General features: G+C 39.1%; 1 protein-coding gene across 1 annotated transcript in view; it reads left to right on the top strand.

Annotated features, from left to right (window-relative positions):
• LOC127449947 (non-receptor tyrosine-protein kinase TYK2-like) overlaps window positions 1-21370 on the top strand; it is a 75170-nt gene that overhangs the window by 8894 nt on the left and 44906 nt on the right. Inside the window, exons 5-13 of the mRNA XM_051713589.1 lie at window positions 631-794; window positions 1577-1955; window positions 4625-4795; window positions 5191-5348; window positions 7068-7182; window positions 10286-10469; window positions 10649-10767; window positions 12262-12429; window positions 12528-12615. Of these exons, the coding sequence (XP_051569549.1) occupies window positions 631-794; window positions 1577-1955; window positions 4625-4795; window positions 5191-5348; window positions 7068-7182; window positions 10286-10469; window positions 10649-10767; window positions 12262-12429; window positions 12528-12615 (1546 nt within the window). The remainder of the gene's footprint in view (window positions 1-630; window positions 795-1576; window positions 1956-4624; window positions 4796-5190; window positions 5349-7067; window positions 7183-10285; window positions 10470-10648; window positions 10768-12261; window positions 12430-12527; window positions 12616-21370) is intronic.

Genomic DNA, 21370 nt, shown 5'->3' with positions numbered 1-21370 from the left:
CCTGGACAGGAGCTGCTCTGGTTGACATCCACGGTGTGGCTCAGTGACGCTCGGAGTTCAACAGAATGACACAAACGCGCCATTGATGGCATTTAAATATTTGCTTAAAATTCCCTTATTTGGGCATAAAAATGTGATTGGAATTTGAAGGGCACAATAACCTCGGTTAGATCAAATAACTGCGATCAGACAGTTATTTAATTGTCACGACATCACCAAACAGAATTGCAAAAATAAACATGGTTTTCAAACAGCTTTCCAAATACACCCTCTGTCTGCCATTGTTTGAAAAAACAGATAGTCCCATCCCAAACTCACGCAATTGGTTGAACCATTGTTGCTGTGTCAGGCTGGCCAGGCTGCTCAAAACAAATAGAGCAATTTAGAAAGTGTGATAGAGCAACATTGTTTACACTTTACAGAGATATCAATCTACAAATGGTTTATTTATAGTTGTCTCTGCATATTAAGCTGGTGTAGGAGAAAGTATTTTAACATAGAAAAAATGACACACAACAGCTTTAATGTTCTGACCAATTCCAAACTTACTTGAACTGTCCAGATGTATTAAAAGGCAGGAAGACAATCTTTTAAAGCCTTTTACAATGTATGTGTTTGTTCTTTTACCAGGCTAAACATGATTTTGTGAATGATTTGGCATGTTTGGATGCGGTGAGGGGAGAGGAAGAGATTGGTCACTTTAAGAATGAGTGTCTGGGTATGGCTGTGCTTCACCTCTCTCATACCGCCCTGCAGACTGGCTCTTCTCTACAGGATGTGGCCAGGCAGACCAGGTGCAAGCTTCAGCTTCCTTCATTGTTAAGAGCAGAATTAAAATAGCAATGTTTTTAAAGGTGAAGTTTGTCATTTCTGAGCCATTGTAACTATTTTCAATCAGGTTTCCCCAAACACTCCGTTTAAAACGATTAGTTGGTGCCGATAGTTGCTTTTTGGAACTATCGTTATCTGCAAAAATCTGTGCAGATAATTGATTATAGTTTTTTCATAATTTTGTAATTTCAAAATAAGAGTCTCTGGTGTATTTCAAGCTTGTTTATACTTAATAGTCCCATGTTATTCACCAAATCTTCATTTTTTCAAGTTATTAGTGGGATTTTGGTTGAACAATAAACTGCATCTGGCATTTTTGACTCTTTGTCTGTGCTTGTCAAAGGAAAGAAAGAATAAGACATTTTCTGACATTCTATAAGTCAGTTTTGAAAAACTATCAGACGATTAATCGGTTATCGGCCTTTACCATCACCTTAAATATCGGTGTCAGCAAAATCCACTATCGGTCAACCTCTACTTACTGAAATGAGATGCATTGTAAATGCTGTTTCATGTTGGCTAAATCTGTCGTCTAGATTATAAAGGTAACTTAAATTGTGATTTAAACTTAGCAATATAAAAATAAATCTCCTTTAAAAAATGTATTAATAAGTACATAAATCAAATGCATTTTAAAATGTGCAATTTTATATAATTTTTAATAATGTTAATAGCCATTAAAACATATAAAAGGTTTTTCCATCAAGCACTTTGACAGTTTTGTGCATGATATTCCATCTTTCAGCTTCCTCCGTTGCATCCCTCGGTCTCTCTTCCAACACATTGCCCGTGACAACTTCCTGACAAGGTTCCGTATTCGCCGCGTGTTCGCAAACTTTGTGCGCAGCTTCCAGCAGCACACAGTAGGAATGGGGAAGCTAGGATCCCAAGAGGTCATGTACAAATATTTGTCCACCCTGGAGCGCCTGGCACCACATTTTGGCATTGAGGCATTCCCTGTGTTCCATCTTGATGTGAGATCTGATGGAGATGGCAGTGGGTCGTATCTCATTGCCTCCCGAACACAAAGTTCCACTGAGGGAATCGTGAACAGTGAACCTACTCATGAGATTAGGGTGTCTGGGTCAACAGGCATACTTTGGAGGAAGTTACCAGCACAAAGGGTAAGTTAATGCTGTTGATATTTGACCTTCTTCTATTTTAATTGCACTTTCCATGAAAAGGGTTCATAATATGGCCTGAAACGTTTTTCTCCAACAAATGGTCAGTGAAAGGTGCTTAACCTTCAGAAAATGTTCATTGTCAATTGTCGGCGTTTTATTTTCTATTAAATTTATATGTGGTTTACAATTTTTGCATCCCTGTTATCAATGTTTGGGACAATATGGTTTAAATTTATTTTTTCTTTTTTTCTTTTTTTTATTTTTCTAGCAATAAACATTAAATAAAATCAGTGGACTAAATTGCCAAAATGAATAACAGGATTACAAATGTAGCCTAAATAAGCTGTACATACAACATCGTTTTGTAATTTAAGTTGTTAAACACTCAAAAAGCTCAAGACCTCTGAGGTGGGACAGGACAAAATCACCATTTTATGGGGGGTATACAGATGTTTGATATGTAAAATTAGCTACTTTTCATTAAAAGTTAATTTTATGTTAGATAATGAACATTTAAGAAATAACTAGCAATTAACATGAAATAAATATCAAAATTAAATGAAAAATGCCAGAATGACTAACAGGCTTGCAAATGTAGTCTAATTTAGTTACATTTAGTAACATATGTTAAATGATTTTAATTGTTTGAGAAGGCAAAGACCTCCTAGGTGGGACAGACCAAAATCACTGTTTCAAGGGGGTGAAAACAGACATTGGATATGTAAAGTAGCTAGTTTTAATGCTAGGTGAATTTCATGTTAGAAAATAGTAGTGCTGTCAGTCGATTCAAATATTTAACCACGATTAATCGCATCATTTTTCATAGTTAATCGCGATTATTCGCTGATTTCTAAAGTGCTTAAATTTGACTCTCTCTATATATATACTATATATATGTAGAGAGGGAGAAAAGAAAACAAAATGTAACTATAATTTTTTATTAGTGCTGTCAGCATTAATTAATGCGATTTAAAATATTTAATGCGTTAATTTTTCTTAATCACGATTAAGGCATATACTGATTTGACATTAGATTCTGACATTTTATTCAGCTCTGTGTGAGTTGTAAACACTGTTAGAGGGTGGGGCCTTTGCGATGTGTTTAATTGGGACATTACACTCATATACACACTTCAAACAAACACACAACAGTGAGTCCGTGCCAATGATCAAGTGCTGGAGAAAGAACCTCTTACAAAACTAATGCTTAAGGGATTTCACGGGACTTCACTGAAGTCCTTCACACGTCTTTTTTAAGTCAGCATTTTACCACATAAGCATGTCAGTTCTACAAGCCCACCGTGCAGCTAGTTTTTCTCAAATTTTATATAATTTAAACTTTGTACCTGTTGCCGCTGAGCTTTTGAAGTGTCAGCTAATGATCACCGGAGAGTTCGGATGAATTATCTTTATAATGGATGTGCCAGCACTAAAAGCAGAACAAGACGCGCTTTTCATATGGAGTTCAACGTGGCGCTTGATGCCCTGACACAAATCATGTGCATTCCATATCTAAAGTGAAAAGACAGCCTGCCGACTGATTAATATTAAATGAGGGCTTAATGTGCATTGCAATGAATACTAGTTCTTTCAATCAGTCAACATCCCAGTTAGACTTTGGGAAATGTTACTTGAATACTTTATACTGTGGAGTTTGGAAAATGGTAATAAAGAATTTTTGTTACATACTGTATTGTTTTGTTCTATTGTGTTGGTCTTTCCAAAGAACAATAAATGCGTAATGAATGAAATAAGTATATAGAGTAAAATTTTACTACTTTAAAAATGTGTACTTACTAAAATCTGAGATTAATCACGATTAACTATGAAAAGTATGAGATTAATCACGATTAAAAAAAATTATCTACTGACAGCCCTATTTTTTATTGACATTTTCCAAACAAAGTATTCCACAATATAAAGACAGAAATGCACTAAAATGGCACCGATTCAAATAACATTAAATGTTTTCCAAAGTCTAAGTGGCAGGTTGACTAATTGATAAAAATACTAGGTTAAGCATTCATTGCAATGGGCATTTAATCTCTTAAACCCTCATCCTCCACAATATTAATTGTGGCTATCCACTTTGCTACAGCAATTGTATAGTTACATTCACATGATTCGCACTGTTTTGAACTCCACATAAAAAGTGCTTGCAGAGAGTGTCTTGTTTTGCTTTTAGTGCTGGCACTGCACAGGTAAATGATGCATTATCTGAATACAGGTTTGGTACACATCTTGGTTTGTTTTGTACAAAAAATACAGTTAAGAGCTCTTTTCTCCATCACTTGATCATTGACACAGAATCACTCTTGTGTGTGTTTGTGATGTGTGCATCAGTGTAATGACCCCACACATATGGCAAATGTTCCACCCATTCCAACCAGTGTTCAGAACTCACGCAGAGCTGAATGAAATGTCAGAATCTAATGTCAAATCAGTAATGAGTCAATAGCTATTAAGTAAAATTAAGTGTTACACGTTTTAAATGCATCGCAGGCGTTAATGCGTTAATTTCGAAAGTTCTAGATAATAGTTTATCTAATAGATCTTGTGATAAAAAACATGAGAAATGTGCTTAATGCTTTTTAACAAGTCACCAAAGTGTAGCTTAGTCTTAAACGTCCGTATTTTCTTCTCAATTTAATGTCATTGTACACTCTTAGGAGAATAACTACATGGAGAAAGACTACAATCATAACCAGAGCAGAGATGCACAGACTCATGGCGAGCAGGAAATAGACAGTTGGAACTCCTTCTGCGACTTCCCTGAGATCTCTCATATTGCCATCACGGGTGTCAACATCTGTATCAGTCGCCAAGACAACATGTCAATGGTAAGAAACTGGAATCAGGGCTCCTTCAGTAGTTAAGATTTTTACTTGCCCTGGCAACATTTACATTGTTCCCAGAATAAAAAATTACAAATGTTATTTTTTAGCTACATTTGTACGTGTTCAAAAAATATACTTATTTTTATACTATATTTTCTTTAAGTTTCTTTTCTTTGCAAAAATAAACAATTTACAACAATTAATGTATTTATGTATTATTTTTAATTCTGGAAATTATGCTGCTATAAACTAAGTCCATAGTGGCTATAAATTCATAAACTTAAATGCTGGAAAAAGATGGCCGTTGGTGCAGAACCCTTAAAATGCTTGTTAAAGTTAGATTTCATCTTTTGCATTGTGTGTGATATGCGTCCCTGCTACACCTATTTGTGTTACAGGACATGCGTTTGGGCTCCAGCCTAGAGGCTCGCTCTCTGGTTTCACTGCTTGATGGATATTTCCGCCTTACAGCTGATGCACATCATTATCTGTGTCATGAGGTGGCTCCGCCCAGAGTGGTTCTCAGTGAGACCAATGGCCTACATGGTCCCATACTGTACGTAACTCACGTTTCCACAATCAGTGCAGCCACGTGGTGTTCTTCCATTCTTATTGGTGTGTGTGTCTGTGTGTGTGTCTGTGTGTGTGTCTGTGTGTGTGTCTGTGTGTGTCTGTGTGTGTCTGTGTGTGTCTGTGTGTGTCTGTGTGTGTGTGTGTGTGTGTGTGTATATATATATATATATATATATATAAACTCAGTAAAAAAAGAAACATCCTCTCACTTTCAACTGCTTTTATTTTCAGCAAACTTAACTTGTGTAAATATTTGTATGAACATAAAAAGATTCAACAACTAAAACATAAACTGAACAAGTTTCAAAGACATGTGACTAACAGAAATGGAATAATGTGTCCCTGAACAAAGGGGGGGTCAAATCAAAAGTAACAGTCAGTAACTGGTGTGGCCATCTGCATTAACTACTGCAGTGCATCTTCTCCTCATGGACTGCACCAGATTTGCCAGTTCTCGCTGTGAGATGTTACCCCACTCTTCCACCAAGGCACTTACAATTTCTGCAACTTCCGGACATTTCTGGGGGGAATGGCTCTAGCCCTCACCCTCCGATCCAACAGGTCCCAGATGTGCTCAATGGGATTGAGATCCAGGCTCGTCGCTGGCCATGGCAGAACACTGACATTCCTGTCTTGCAGGAAATCACGCACAGAACGAGCAGGATGGCTGGTGGCATTGTCATGCTGGAGGGTCATGTCAAGATGAGCCTGCAGGAAGGGTACCACATGAAGGAGGAGGATTCTTCTCTGTAACGCACAGCGTTGAGATTGCCTGCAATGACAACAAGCTTAGTCCGATTATGCTGTGACACACCGCCCCAGACCATGACGGACCCTCCACCTCCAAATCGATCCCACTTCAGAGTACACGCCTCGGTGTAACGCTCATTCCTTCGACGATAAATGCGAGTCTGACCATCACCCCTGGTGAGACAAAACCGCGACTTGTCAGTGAAGAGCACTTTTTGCCAGTGCTGTCTGGTCCAGTGAAGGTGGGTTTGTGCCCATAGGCGATGTTGTTGCCGGTGATGTCTGGTAAGGACCTGCCTTACAACAGGCCTACAAGCCCTCAGTCCAGCCTCTCTCAGTCTATTGCGGACAGTGTGAGCACTGATGGAGGGATTGTGCATTCCTGGTGTAACTCAGGCAGTTGTTGTTGCCATCCTGTACCTGTCCCGCAGGTGTGATATTCGGATGTACCGATCCTGTGCAGGTGTTGTTACACGTGGTCTGCCACTGCAAGGACGATCAGCTGTCCTTCCTGTCTCCCTGTAGCACTGTCTTTGGCATCTCACAGTACGGATATTGCAATTTATTGCCTGGCCACATCTGCAGTCCTCATGCCTCCATGCAGCATGCCTAAGGCACATTCACGCAGAAGAGCAGGGACCCTGGGCATCTTTCTTTTGGTGTTTTTCAGAGTCAGTAGAAAGGTCTCTTTAGTGTCCTAAGTTTTTATAACTGTGACATTAATTGCCTACCATCTGTAAGCTGTTACTGTCTTAATGACTGTTCCACAGGTGCATGTTCATTAATTGTTTATTGTTCATTAAACAAGCATGGAAAAGATTGTTTAAACCCTTTACAATAAAGATCTGTAAAGTTATTTGGATTTTTACAAAATTATCTTTAAAATACAGTGTCCTGAAAAAGGGACGTTTCTTTTTTTGCTGAGTTTTTTTTTTTTTTATCCTGCCCCTAGGGATGAGTTTGTTCTCCAGAAACTAAAGAAAGAAGCAGAGGAGGGAGCGTTTATTGTGCGCTGGAGTGTTTTGGATTACCATCGTCTAATCCTTGCAGCTCTGAGTAAGAATCAGGTACTGGTCAACTTTAAACTGCTTTTACAACTGTTCCATTTGATGAATCGAAGAACTGGGTATTTTTACATTGAGGGGGAAATTCACTAAGAATGAATTGGGCTTGCAAAAGCACTGGTTGTTTGCATGCGCTGTCTGCAGTGGTTTAGCATCCCATTCATTAAAATAATTATGTAGATCAGGCAACGGCGCAAACACATCTACAATATTGCTGCTGAACGCAACTAGCACTTGCAATTCCAAGCGTGCAGGGCGATTTTGAGCGCTATATAACTGAGGATGCAGCAGACCACCATATCTGACATACCTTGGCAACACTGACTGCTGTAATTCAGATAACTATCATCTGTTTAACATGCCAAAAGTGTGCTGGACTACACCACACATCTGGATATATGCCAGGAAAAAAATGCTCTTCAGGCCCAGGTATACTTGGTTTTTTTATGTACCGGTTCGGATTGCGCCCGGTCGGCCGAGTTGCCTTTCAAAGAGCGAATCTGAATGCACTGACGAGTACTGTCAGCGTGTCAAGAAAATCTTTGCTGATTGTGCTGATGACAAAATTGCATCATGCATACTCTGCGAGGAGCGATCCCTACCACAGACATCTGAAGCCCTTCCATCATTTGATCATTATTTGATGAATTACTGCTGATTTGATCAAATCAAATCACTTTATTGTCACTCAACCATATACACAAGTGCAACAGTGGGTGAAAGTCTTGGGTGCAGTTCTGAGCAACATAGCAGTCATGACAGTGATGAGATGTATACCAATTAAAAATAAACATCAGATTTACACAACACAATTTACATATCTAATATACACAATTACACACAACACAATATACAAATAATAATATACAATGTACAGTATACAATACACACAATATAGAATACACAGTATACAATAAAAATAATATATAAATGTGCAGTAAGGTTGTATAGTGTTGTATTGACATTCAGGCTGTCGGTTGATAGTCAGTTGCCAGTGTGTTGTTAAGAGAGAATATAATTTATGACAGTCCAGTGTGAGATTAATAAAGTGCAGTGCTGATGTATATTGATCGTGAGAGATCAGGAATTCAAAAGTCTGATTGCTTGGAGGAAGAAGCTGTCATGGAGTCGGCTGGTGCGGGTCATGATGCTGCGATACCGCCTGCCTGATGGTAGCAGTGAGAGCAGCCCATGGCTGGGGTGGCTGGAGTCTCTGATGATCCTCCAAGCTTTTTTCACACACACCGCCTGGTATATATGTCCTGGAGTGAGGGAATCTCACCTCCGATGATGTGTCTGGCAGTTCGCACCACCCTTTGCAGAGCTTTGTGTTTGTGGGCGGTGCTATTGCCGTACCGGGTGGTGATGCAGCCAGTCAGGATGCTCTCTACAGTGCTGGTGTAGAACCGTGTGAGAATGTGGTGGTTCATTCCAAACTTCCTCAGCTGTCTCAGGAAGAAGAGGCGCTGGTGAGCCTTCTTCACAATGGCTTCAGTGTGGACAGACCATGTGAGTTCCGCAGTGATGTGGACACCCAGGAACTTGAAGCTGCTGACTCTCTCCACCGGTGCTCCATTGATGGTGATGGGACTGTGTTCTCTTTCTTTTCTCCTAAAGTTCACCACAAGCTCCTTGGTCTTACTGACGTTGAGGGAGAGGTTGTGCTCCTGACACCAGCGTGTCAGAGTGTGCACCTCCTCTCTGTAGGCTGTTTCATCATTGTCAGTGATCAGAGTACCACGTCGTATCATCAGCAAACTTAATGATGGCATTGGAGCTATGTGTTACCACACAGTCGTGTGTACAGGGAATACAGGAGTGGGCTGAGAACACAGCCCTACGGGGCTCCAGCGTTGAGGATCAGTGATGAGGAGATGTTGCTGCCCATTCTAACCACCTGGCGTCTGCCTGACAGGAAGTCCAGGATCCAGCTGCACAGCGAGCTGTTTAAGCCCAGAGCCCGGAGTTTCACATCAATAGGAAATGATCGATAGGAAATGTACGCAAACATCTCTTTTAAATAAAATTAATTTTACCACCTGCTTTCATCTAGCAGTAAAAGCACAATGTAAATTATGGCAGGCAATTTTTGTGAATGAAGTGCAATCCATAATGAATCTTATTTACAAGAAAAGGAGGCGTGTTTTTGCGGAAAGGAATGACAATGACTTCATTTACATACTCAAGAGATGCAGCACAATATAAGCACTGACTGCATCTTATTAAACTAGATTGTGGTTGGTTACTGAATAAGACACAGTTTTTTGCACCAAAATACCACACGCATAAGTGGAGCAACTGTTTAGTGAAGCCGCTCCTGATTATTATTAGTGGTGCTTTCTAAGGCAAATTATTGCTATTACTATTGCTCATATTTTTCAAAACCCCTTACTTACCATTAAATGTCCAGTAACTTATAAAATAACAAAAGCGATCAGATTTACAATTTTTACCTGCCGGATAATAAAACGAGCATGAAAATTCCATAGACATGGGAATGGAATGTCATAGATAATTAAGGCCAAAGTATACTTCGCGCGTCCGTGTTGTGGATAGATCTGCGCATAGTATGCGTGATGTTAATTTCATCATAATCCATTCCACATGGCCAGATTTTCTCGACTCGCAGACGCGGTCATCGTTTGTGCACATCTTCAGTGCATGCGCCAGCCATTGACTCTACTAAAAGAGTATAACAAAGAAGTTGTAGTGGGCATGCATCAAATGAGTTCGTATTAGCTCGTGGTCAGAAGAGTATACTCACAAAGGCAACGCGGTCGACCAGGTGTGAACCGATCCGGAACATGCAAAAATGAAGTATACCTGGGCCTTTAGGGGTGGGCTCTTTTGACTTGGGCCAGTAAGCAACCACCTAGCAGCCACCCATAACACTAAAGCAACTGCATACCAACACCCTGGCTTTATGGTGCTAAGTTTTGCACAGCCAAGTGCCACTTACATTTTCTTTAGAAAATGTAACAATTTATAGTAATTATAATAATTTATTACATTATCGATTATTCAAGATTTTCAACACATGACTTAAGATATCTGATAAGTAATTAGTGGTTCAATGACTGAATCATATTTCTTAACGTAATTGCAGGATGGAGAAAGTCCAATTCACAAACAGTTCGGAATCATACAGAGGGGCTCTGTGTTCAAACTCGAGGGCTGGGACCAAGAGTTCTCAAGCATAAAACAGCTCACCTACAGCTTAAAGTCCTTTGTGCTGAAGTCTGGTGAAGACAGTTTCACTGTGAAGAAGTGTTGCCTGCCCAGACCAGGAGGTATTTAATGTGTGTGTGTGTGTGTGTGTGTGTGTGTGTGTTCTGTTTGGCAGACTTTACTATGAACCCTCTGAGTCACCCAGGACTGTGTCTCAGATTAGGAAAAATTCCACTGAAATCGACACGATTCTTATCATTTCATGACTAATCCTGCTAACGTTTTTATGGTTGTATTGCAGAGCTCTCAAACCTACTCGTAATGAGAAAGGGTGCCAAAAGTAGTGTTGAACCTTTGTCTGAAAACTTCAACCTCAGTCAACTGAGGTTCCACCAGATTAAAGACAAGGAGATTGTAAAGGTAAGAGATTGTACAGTAGTCACACCTTTATCTCCATGAGCTGAATACTACAAGACTGAACCATCTCGATAAGAGGAATGTTTTAATGCATTCCACTTCAACACATTGGTTGCACTAATAAAATGAAATAGAAATAACTTCTCTCAGTACCAGACATGTAGTTCATCATTTTCCAAATGTGTTGACATTCATAGTTTTTGTGTAAGTAGGTGCATAATACCTTGAGAAAGTGATCTGTTAGCATTCCTCATTGGCAGTTGCTCGGTGGAAGTACTTGGCTTATTGGCACTCAGTTCCACATTCCGTTTTTTTGAGCCAATTAAGTCATGGGAAATGATATCATGATAACAGTGATTGGCTAATGTCACCACAAGAATACCCACAGTACCAAGCCCTTCATTAGCGACTATCCTGAATTTTGACATCAGAGTAGCAGACAGGGAAAAATACGTCAATTTAATTCTTTTAAGAGCCCTCAAAATATATATTTTTTTGCCACTGGTTAAACAGCAACTCCAAATTGTGAATGCTACTGTTGTCATTATTGGAAAAATCTAGTTGTCTTAAATAAACATTACTTGAAATGTCAAGTTTTGGGCTCATAACTCAAATAGTTGTGTTCTTTGAACTTATTTATCTTAAAAATCTATAGACTTTAGATTTTGAGTGTTAATAACTCAAACTATTGAGTACAAAATTGAGGCTATAGGGAATACCCATAGTCCTTTGTGCTTGAATTTTTTAATTGTGTTTCCTTGGTCAATGGGAACTAAAGGTGGCATTGAAATAGTTGTTATTAAGAATTCAGATTTGTAGTATTATTTTTGGTGTTTTGTTGCAAATAGTTGTTTCGTGTGATGACACCATTTGGGTGATCTGTGTTTGGTCAAGTTGAACAATGTTAACACTATCTCTTTATCTTATGCATGTGCAACTGAAGTACAGGCATATATGCGTTTCTATGGAGAAATATGTTTATTTAATGATTGACCTATAATTAGTTCTAATCTTCTTTATTTAAGCTGTGTTATTGTATGATCTACAGTAAGTCAATGCAGCTATAATTTTTAAGTAGAAACAACCATATTTAAATAGCAAATCTGAGTTGTCTGCTTGCATCTAGTTTCCTTAAATAGTTAAGTTCATACTATATGAACACTAAGTGACTTAATTACACAAGTTTCGGAGATGCCATTACTCAATTCAGTTGAGTGAACGAGTTTACTCAATTCAGTTGAGTGAACGAGTTTACTCAGTTCAATTGAGTAAAGTCAACTTATTAGGGTTTAAAGTGTAACATAATGAAATATTTGCAATTTATATGTTCCTTGCAACAACAAAAAATGTCATCAGTATACATGGCTACTTTTTTAATGTCAATGAAGAGAGATACTTATTGGCTACAAAATTGGGTAGTTAAGGTATCTGCTGCACCAAGGCTAATTGGACAATTCTAACAAGCCAAATCTTGACCTCTTGTTTTCATGGATACAGGAGCAGCACCTGGGACGTGGCACAAGGACTAACATTTATGCAGGTCGGCTGAAGGTTTACGGCACAACAGAGGATGATGATGACGAGTCGAACAATAATCACAGCGACAAGAAAGGCATCCGAGTTGTTCTCAAAATTCTTGACCAGAGTCACAAGGATATAGCGCTAGTAAGAGCCATGGCTGTTATCTATGGACTTAATGTGCCAGTAAAAACTGCTAAAGCACAGATGTTATCTCATTCCCTTTGTTTTGTATTTGCCTTTAGGCGTTCTTTGAGACAGCCAGTCTCATGAGTCAGGTGTCGCACTGTCATCTGGTCTTTGTGCATGGAGTTTCAGTGAAAGGATCTGAGAGTGAGTGCCGTGCCCTTTTTTCCTTCCTCTTTAAAGGCCAAAAGTGTCATCAAAAGCTGTTTGGGACTGTTTAATGTTGAGCTTCTTTTTAATGCAAACAAACTGTATTTAAAATCTGGGATTTAAAATCTAATTTAAGCCTAGAAATAAAACAGGTTTTAGTTTATTTACGGGGAAAAAAATTAAAACAAGAAATATTATAATGTAAAATGCTAAAGAAATAGAAATATTCTGCACTATTACTAGGTCACTAATGATTTAAAGGGATAGTTCACCCCAAAAATGAAAGTTCTCACCCTCATGCCATCCCAGATGTGTATGACTGACTTTCTTCAGCAGAACACAAACAAAGATTTTTAGAAAAGTATGTCAGCTTTGTTGGTCCATACAATACAAGTGAATGGTGAAAAGAACTTTGAATCTCCAAAAAAGCACATAAAGGAAACAAAAGTAATCCATATGACTCCAGTGTTTAAATCCATATCTTCAGAAGCGATATAATAGGTGTGGGTGAGAAACCGAGCAATTTTGAATTTTTTCTTTAACTTTCACTTTCAGATGTGAAAGTGAAACTAAACAGGCACTACATGTGACTTTCAGATGTAAAAGTGAAAGTGGAGATTTAGAGTAAAAAAGGACTTAAATTTGTATCTGTTTCTCACCCGCACCTATTATATCACTCCTGAAGATATGGATTTAACAACTGGAGTCTTATGGATTACTTCTATGTTTCCTTTATGTAATTTGTGGAGCTTCAAAGTTCTGGTCACCATTTACTTGCATTGTATGGACCTACAGAGCTGAAATATTCTTCTAAAAATCTTTGTTTGTGTTCAGCAGAAGAAAGTAAGTCATACACATCTGGCGTGGCATGAGGGTGAATAAATGATGAGAGAATTTTAATTTTTGGGCAAACTATCCCTTTAACCAAATTTGTGAAATTGAGCATGTTATCTCCTTTATATGAAAGTCAGATTTATTTATTTTTTGTTTTTGATTTTCTCCCCAATTTGGAATGTCCAATTTCCAATGCGCTCTAAGTCCTCATGGTGGCATAGTGACCCACTTCAATCCGGGTGGATAAGGACGAATCTCAGTTGCTTCCGCGATTGAGACCGTCAATCCGCACATCTTATCACGTGGCTTGTTGAGCGTGTTACCGTGGAAACATAGCGCGTGTGGAGGCCCACGCTATTCTCCGCAGCATCCACGCACAACTCACCATGCGCCCCACTGAGAGTGAGAACCACACATTAAAGCAACCATGAGGAGGTTACCCCATGTGACTCTACCCTCCCTGCAACCGGGCCAATTTGGTTGCTTAGGAGACCTGGCTGGAGTCACTCAGCACACCCTGGATTCGAACTCGCAACTCCAGGGGTGGTAGTCAGCATCAGTACTCGCTGAGCTACCCAGGCCCCGAACAGTCAGATTTCTTTGCATTCATTAAAGCACATGAGAAGGTCTTTGGAATATTCTCAAATCATGCTTGATAATATGGATCATCAGGTTTGCACAAACTTGTGGATTACATGCCATCTCGAGTGCATTCTGTCATTAAAGCAAGAGGGGGACATACCAAGTACCAAGAAATTCTGAAATTTGCATACATTTTTCAGTTAGGCAAGGCAAGTCTATTTATATAGCACATTTCATACACAATGGCAATTCAAAATGCTTTACATATATATTTTAAAGAAAATTCAAGATACATAAAAAATAAAAACCAATTAAGAACATGAAATAAGAATAAAAAGTATTAAAGTAAATGTGAATTTCTTTTAAAGTGATTAAAATGAATAAGAAAAAGAATATTAAATTGTTAACACCATCCGTAACTGTTGTTAACCTTCCCTTATCAAAGGATAACCAAAAATTGTTAACACACACTTCAATTGTTGTTAACCTTCCCTGATTAAACAGAGGATAACTAAGTTATTAACACCATCCGTAACTGTTGTTAACCTTCCCTGATCAAACAGAGGATAACCAAAAATGGTTTACACACACATTGAAAAAAAGTTATATAAAAATAAAATAAAAAGAATAAAATAGAATAATTAAAATGAAAGAAAGATGAAAGCAAAATGAGTCAGTGAAATCAATAAGTGCAGCACAATGCTCAGTCAGAAAATGCACAGCTAAACAGATGTGTTTTCAGTCTGGATTTAAATGTGGCTACTGTTGGGGCAAATCTAACCTCTTCTGGAAGCTGGTTCCAGCTGTGGGTGGCATAATAGCTAAACGCTGTCTCACCTTTTTTTGAGTGAACCCTCTGTATGTCTAACTGACTTGATCCTAATGATCGGAGAGGTCTGTTAGGTTTATATTCAACAAGCATATCTGAAATGTATTTAGGTCCTAGGCTATTGAGTGATTTATAAACGAGTAATAGTACTTTAAAATCAATTCTTTTTTTTTCTCCCCAATTTGGAATGCCCAATTCCCAATGCGCTCTAAGTCCTCGTGGTGGCGTAGTGACTTGCCTCAATCCAGGTGGCAGAGGACGAATCTCAGTTGCGTCTGCGTCTGTGACCGTCAACCCGCACATCTTATCACGTGGCTTGTTGAGCACATTACCGCGGAGACATAGCGCGTGTGGAGGCTTCATGCCATTCACCGCGGCATACACGCACAACTCACCACACGACCCACCGAGAGCGAACCACATTATGGCGACCACGAGGAGGTTACCCCATGTGACTGTACCCTACCTAGCAACCGGGCCAGCTTGGTTGCTTAGGAGACCAGGCTGGAGTCACTCAGCAGGCCCTGGGATTCGAACTCGCAAGCTCCAGGGGTGGTAGTCAGCGTCTTTACTCGCTGAGCTACCCAGGCCCCCTAAAATCAATTCTGAATGTAACTGGAAGCCAGTGTAAAGACCTGAGGACTGGAGTAATATGTTCTGATTTTTTTGGTTCAGGTGAGAATCCTGGCAGCGGCATTCTGAATGAGCTGCAGGTGTCTAATGGTATTTTTGGGAAGGCCAGTTAGGAGTCCATTGCAGTAGTCTACCCTACTGGTAATGAATGCATGAGCAAGTTTCTCTAAGTCTTGACTGGATACAAAACATCTAATTCTGGCTATATGTTTTAGATGATAGTAGGCTGATTTACTTATTGCTTTGATGTGAGTACTGAAACTAAGGTCTGACTCCAAAATGACACCAAGATTTCTTACTTGATTTTTTGTCTTAAGACCCTTGGAGTCAAGGTATGTATTCACGTTTGGAATTTCACCTTTGTTGCCAATTACAATGACCTCTGTCTTGTCATTGTTTAACTGAAGGAAGTTTTGGCACACCCAACTGTTAATTTCATCAGTGCACTGGCACAGAGATTCTATGGGTCTTTAGTCATTTGGCGATAAGGCTAGATGGATCTGGGTATCGTCTGCATATCTATGGTATGCAGTTTGGTTCTATTTCATAATTTGGCCTAGTGGGAGCATATACAGGTTGAACACAAGCGGTGCAAGAATTGAGCTTTGTGGGACTCCGCATGTCATGGATGTCCACTCAGATTCATAGTTGGCTATGTTCACATAGTAACCCCTACCTTCTAGATATGACCTGAATCAGCTGAGGGCCATCCCTGAGAGCCCTACCGAGTTTTTCAATCTGTCTAGGAGAATGTTGTGGTCAACAGTGTCAAAAGCAGCACTGAGATCTAATAATACCAGCACTGATATTTTGCCTGAATCAGTATTTAGCCGAATATCATTTAGGATCTTTATGAGCACCTTCTCTGTGCTATGATGCGGTCGGAAACCAGACTGTAAATTGTCCAAGTAGTCATTCGAGATTAAGAATTTGTTCAGCTGATTGAAAACAACCTTTTCAATGATTTTGCCTATGAAAGGTTTGAAATTTCTTTTTTGAAATTGGTCTGTAGTTGTTCAATATTGAATTATCTTGGTTGTTCTTTTTAAGAAGGGGCTTGACAACTTCAGTTTTCAGGGACTTCAGAATTGTGCCTGAGTGACGCATTTACTATTTCTAACAGATCTTTTTCCAGACAGTTAAACACATTTTTTAAAAATGTTGTGGGGAGTGTGTCAAGACAGCAGGTTGAAGTTTTAAGATGCTGTACTATTTCTTCCAGGGTTTTGCCATCAATTTCCTTAAAATCAGACATAGTGACTAATTTCTGATTTATTTATTTTTTGTGGTGGGTGCTGTCTGACCTCTGCACAACATGAGGACGAGCTGATCGTCATTCTAATATAATTTATGTTCTTCATGAAAAAAGATGCAAACTCATTGCATTTTCTGTCAGAGAGCATTTCACAGGCAACCTGTGTTGGGGGGTTTGTTAGCCTCTCTACAGTAGCAAAAAGAGTGCGGGTGTTGTTTATATTGTTGTTAATCATGTTTGAGAAGAAGGTCTGCCTAGCTGTGCCTAATTCCAAATTGAAAGCATGAAGGCTGTCTTTATAGATATTATATTGGACTTCAAGTTGTGTTTTCTGCCACATTAGTTCTGTTTTCCTGCATTTTCTTTTCATGTTTTTCAATGCTGTTGTGTTTCTCCAAGGTGCTTTACGCCTGCTAGTGCTCATCCGGACCTTTACAGGAGCAGTCTGCGGATATACTCGGTTTCAAAGATATAAACTTGATAAATTGCACAATATTTATGTACCTCTTTGACAGAGACAGATCTAACTTGAGTGGCTGGAGAAATCAATATTTCAAAGAAAATACAGAAATGGTCAGATAGCGCAATGTCCTTCATAATAGTGGACGAAATGTTCTTAGATATTAAAAGATCAAGTGACACTTACTTGCATTGAAAGACATCTTTTTTTTTATTAAAAGTTTTTATTGATTCCATATAACATATATATATATATATATATATATATATATATATATATATATATATATATATATATATATTTAAAAAAATAACAGAATATTTGGAATCACATTATATTATTTACAATCCTTCCTCCCGAATATTAACCACCCCACCACCCAACACAAACAGATACCCCAGTGGTCAAATACAATTGACAAAGACACACAAACAAACAATAAAACGGAAGAAAATATTTAGAAATACATTTAAAAAAGTATATGTTCAAAAACAAAAATGCTACAACATACACATTTAAAACAACACATCTCCCTCCCCGAGAGCCCTCCAAAAAGGCCAGATAGCTGCCCCACCTCCTGATGAACATATCCATGTTGCCTTGCCTTCTATATGACAACTCTTCCCAAGCTGCTACGCTGCCCATCTCCTTGCACCACTCACGAAACGAGGGGGCTCCAGCTGACTTCCATCCTCTAAGGATAACCTGTCTGCCCACCATAACACCGGCCAGGATCCAATTCTTCTTGTACTTATCTCCTACATCAATGACCGCCCCGTCACCCAAAATACAGAGCCTGGGGCAAAAGGAGATCCGAGTACCCAATACATCGGCCATAAAATTCTGGACCCTCAGCCAGAACTCCTGTATCTTAAGACACCCCCAAAAAACATGGGTGGTGTCTCCATCTTCTAAATGGCATCGCCAGCAGGTGGGTGTGTCCTTAAGACCAAGCCTATACAATTTAGAAGGGGTCCAATAAAATCTATGTAGAATCTTAAATTGCATAAGGTGCACCCTTGCATCTCTAGATGCAGACTTGACGTTTTTAAGAATCCTAGCCCACACTCCCTCCTCTTTTTATATCTCTAATTTAAATCTTTCTCCCATAATCTCTTGAGAGAAGTTGAAGCTCCATCCCCCAGACTCTGAATTAACAGGGAGTAATACACTGATGCCTCATGACCTTTTCCAAAAGCAGTTATCACCACTTCTAGAGTTTCTGCCCTTTTAGTGGGGTGTATGCTACTCCCAAAAATGGTACAGAGCAGGTGGCGCAGCTGTAAGTACCTGAAGAACTGAAATCTAGGAATCCTGAAATGTTGGACCAAATTTTCAAACGATCTCAACCCACCACTCTCATGTAGGTCACCGAGTGTATTAACACCCCTCACAATCCACTCCGACCAGTACAAAGCAATATGCAACTTTGGGTTTAGTCATGTGCTCGAGGCAACATTTAAATAAATGTCTGAATTGAACACTTTGGACACTTTTGACCATAGCATGTGCAGATGCGAGATAACGGGGTGCGACTTAACTTCTCCAATTAGTTTAATAGAAAGGCTTTGTAATAGTAAAATAGGGGCAATAACCTTCTGTTCAATTCCAAACCAGGGAGGGGCTCTCTCAGGTGGAAGTGGCCAATGAGCTAAATGTCTGAGACCGAATGCATAATAATAAAACAAAATCTTGGGTAGGCCTAGCCCACCTTTGTCAATCGGTCTATGTAACTTGTTGAAATGTAACCTGGGACGCTTTCCATTCCAAATGAAGGACTTCGCTATACTATCAGATTGCTTGAAATAAGAGAGGGGGACATCTACAGGGAGAGATTGTAGTAGGTAGTTGAATTTTGGAATACAATTCATTTTAATAACATTAACCTTTCCAATCATCATAAATTTAATGAAGCCCACCTACTCAGATCACTTGAAAACCTTTTTATTAAAGGGTCAAAATTAACTCTGACTAAATCACATAATTTTGCTGGGAATAAAATGCCCAAGTACTTAATGCCCTGTTTGGGCCATTGAAAGGAGCCCGGTTGAAAAGCCGTTACTGGGCAGTACACTGTCAGAGCCAAAGCTTCGGATTTAGACCAATTAACTCTGTATCCCGAAAATTTAGAAAAGGAATTAATAATTCTGTGGAGGCAAGGCATAGATCTAGTGGGGTCAGAGACGAATAATAAAATATCATCTGCGTAAAGTAAAAATCTTATGCGCCACACCTCCTGCCACCACCCCTGGAAAATCATCTTCCTTATCACGGCTGCTAATGGTTCCAGGGCTAGACAGAACAATAATGGGGAAAGAGGGCAACCCTGTCGGGTGCCCCTATTCAGAGTAAAATAATCTGAAATTAATCCATTTGTTTGTACTGCCGCTACTGGGTGTCTATAAATTAACTTAATCCATCCAATAAAAGTATTTCCGAACCCGTATATTTCCAGCATCTTAAAAAGATAATCCAATTCTACCATATCAAACGCCTTTTTGGCATCAAGTGAGATGGCAGCGACCGGAGTCTGATCATTCACCACTGACCACATGATATTGATTAGATGCTTGATGTTATCAGAAGAGCTGCGGCCCCGAATAAACCCCACCTGATCTATATGTATAAGAGATGTCTTAACTTTACTTAATCGGTTAGCCAGAATTTTTGCCAGAATTTTTACATCTAGCTGGATCAGGGAAATTGGACGGTAACTTTTACACTCGCTTGGATCTTTGTCCTTTTTAAGAATCAGACTGATCCGGGCTTGTGTCATGGTTGGCGGAAGCTTTCCATTCTTTAATGATTCTGTATTAACTTCTAACAAAAGTGGAGCCAGTTCTGTGGTGTAAGATCTAAAAAATTCCACATCAAGCTCCTCCAAGGTCATCTCAGATTCAAGATTATTTTTTTGCTCAGTTGTTAATTTAGGGAGTTCTAATGGTTCCACAAAGTTTCTAATATCTTCATCAGAAGACGAAGATGTGGAACTATAAAGATCAAGATAGAATTCTTTAAAAGTATTATTAATATCAATGGCCGAGGTAAAATTTTCACCACCAGCAAATTTCACTGAGGGAATGATAGAAAAAGACTCTCTCTGCTTTATAAATCTAGCCAAAAGCTTCCCTACTTTGTCTCCCAACTCAAAGTATGACTGTCTTTCCCTGAATAACCAAAACTCCACTTTCCGCGACAAAATAGTATTATATCTGTATTTCAAACTGGTCAATTTTCTGAGGCCATTAGACGACATTTGGCTCTTCAGCTCTGCCTCTGCACTTTTAATGTTCTCTTCCAACTCCACGAGTTCTCGTGCTTTGGATTTTTTGGTGAATGAGGCATGCTGTATGATCCGACCCCTAAGAACCGCCTTAAGTGCCTCCCAAGCCATGCCCACAGAGGATACTGAGGACCAGTTGGTCTCCATATAAACATTGATTTCAGCCTTTAACATTTGTTGGAAATCAGGATTTTGCAAAAGGGATATATTAAAGAGCCAGCTGTATTATTTCTTTTTCTCCGTATGTGGCAACATCTCTAAACTCACCAGGGCGTGATCTGAGACTAAATTGTTTCCAATTGAGCAATCGACAACAGATGAAATGAGGGACTTAGATATAACAAAAAAAAATCTATTCTTTAATAAATCTTACGGACTGATGAAAAAATTTTTATAGTCCCTACCAGATGGGTTCAGAAGTCTCCAAATATCTGCAAGACCAAGATTTGTACACATCCTGTGAAGCGTCACTGTTGCTCTTGGGGGCTTACACACTTTTGCTTCACTATGATCAAGGACTGAGTCCATCAAAAGATTAAAGTCTCCTCCCAAAATTATATCATGAGGGGTGCCAGCGGCTTGCAACATCCCTTCAAGATCTATAAAAAAGCCCTGATCATCAGCGTTAGGTGCGTAAATATTAGCCAAAATCAACCTTTACCCCTGAATTTCTGCTAAAACAATAATGACTCTTCCTATTTTATCTTTAATCTGTTTGAGAAATTTGAATTGTAGATGTTTATTTATCAGTATAATGACCCCTCTGCTCTTACTTGAGCCAGCGCTAAAGAAAACATGTCCACCCCATATCTTCCCAATTTTTTCAGCTTCCTGCGGGGAAAGATGCGTTTCTTGAAGAAACACTATATCATATGT

Source organism: Myxocyprinus asiaticus, chromosome 13, assembly GCF_019703515.2.
Source record: "Myxocyprinus asiaticus isolate MX2 ecotype Aquarium Trade chromosome 13, UBuf_Myxa_2, whole genome shotgun sequence".
Lineage (NCBI taxonomy): Eukaryota > Metazoa > Chordata > Actinopteri > Cypriniformes > Catostomidae > Myxocyprinus > Myxocyprinus asiaticus.
The sequence above is the reverse complement of the archived record's forward strand: the minus strand, read 5'-3'. Positions and strand labels throughout refer to the sequence as shown.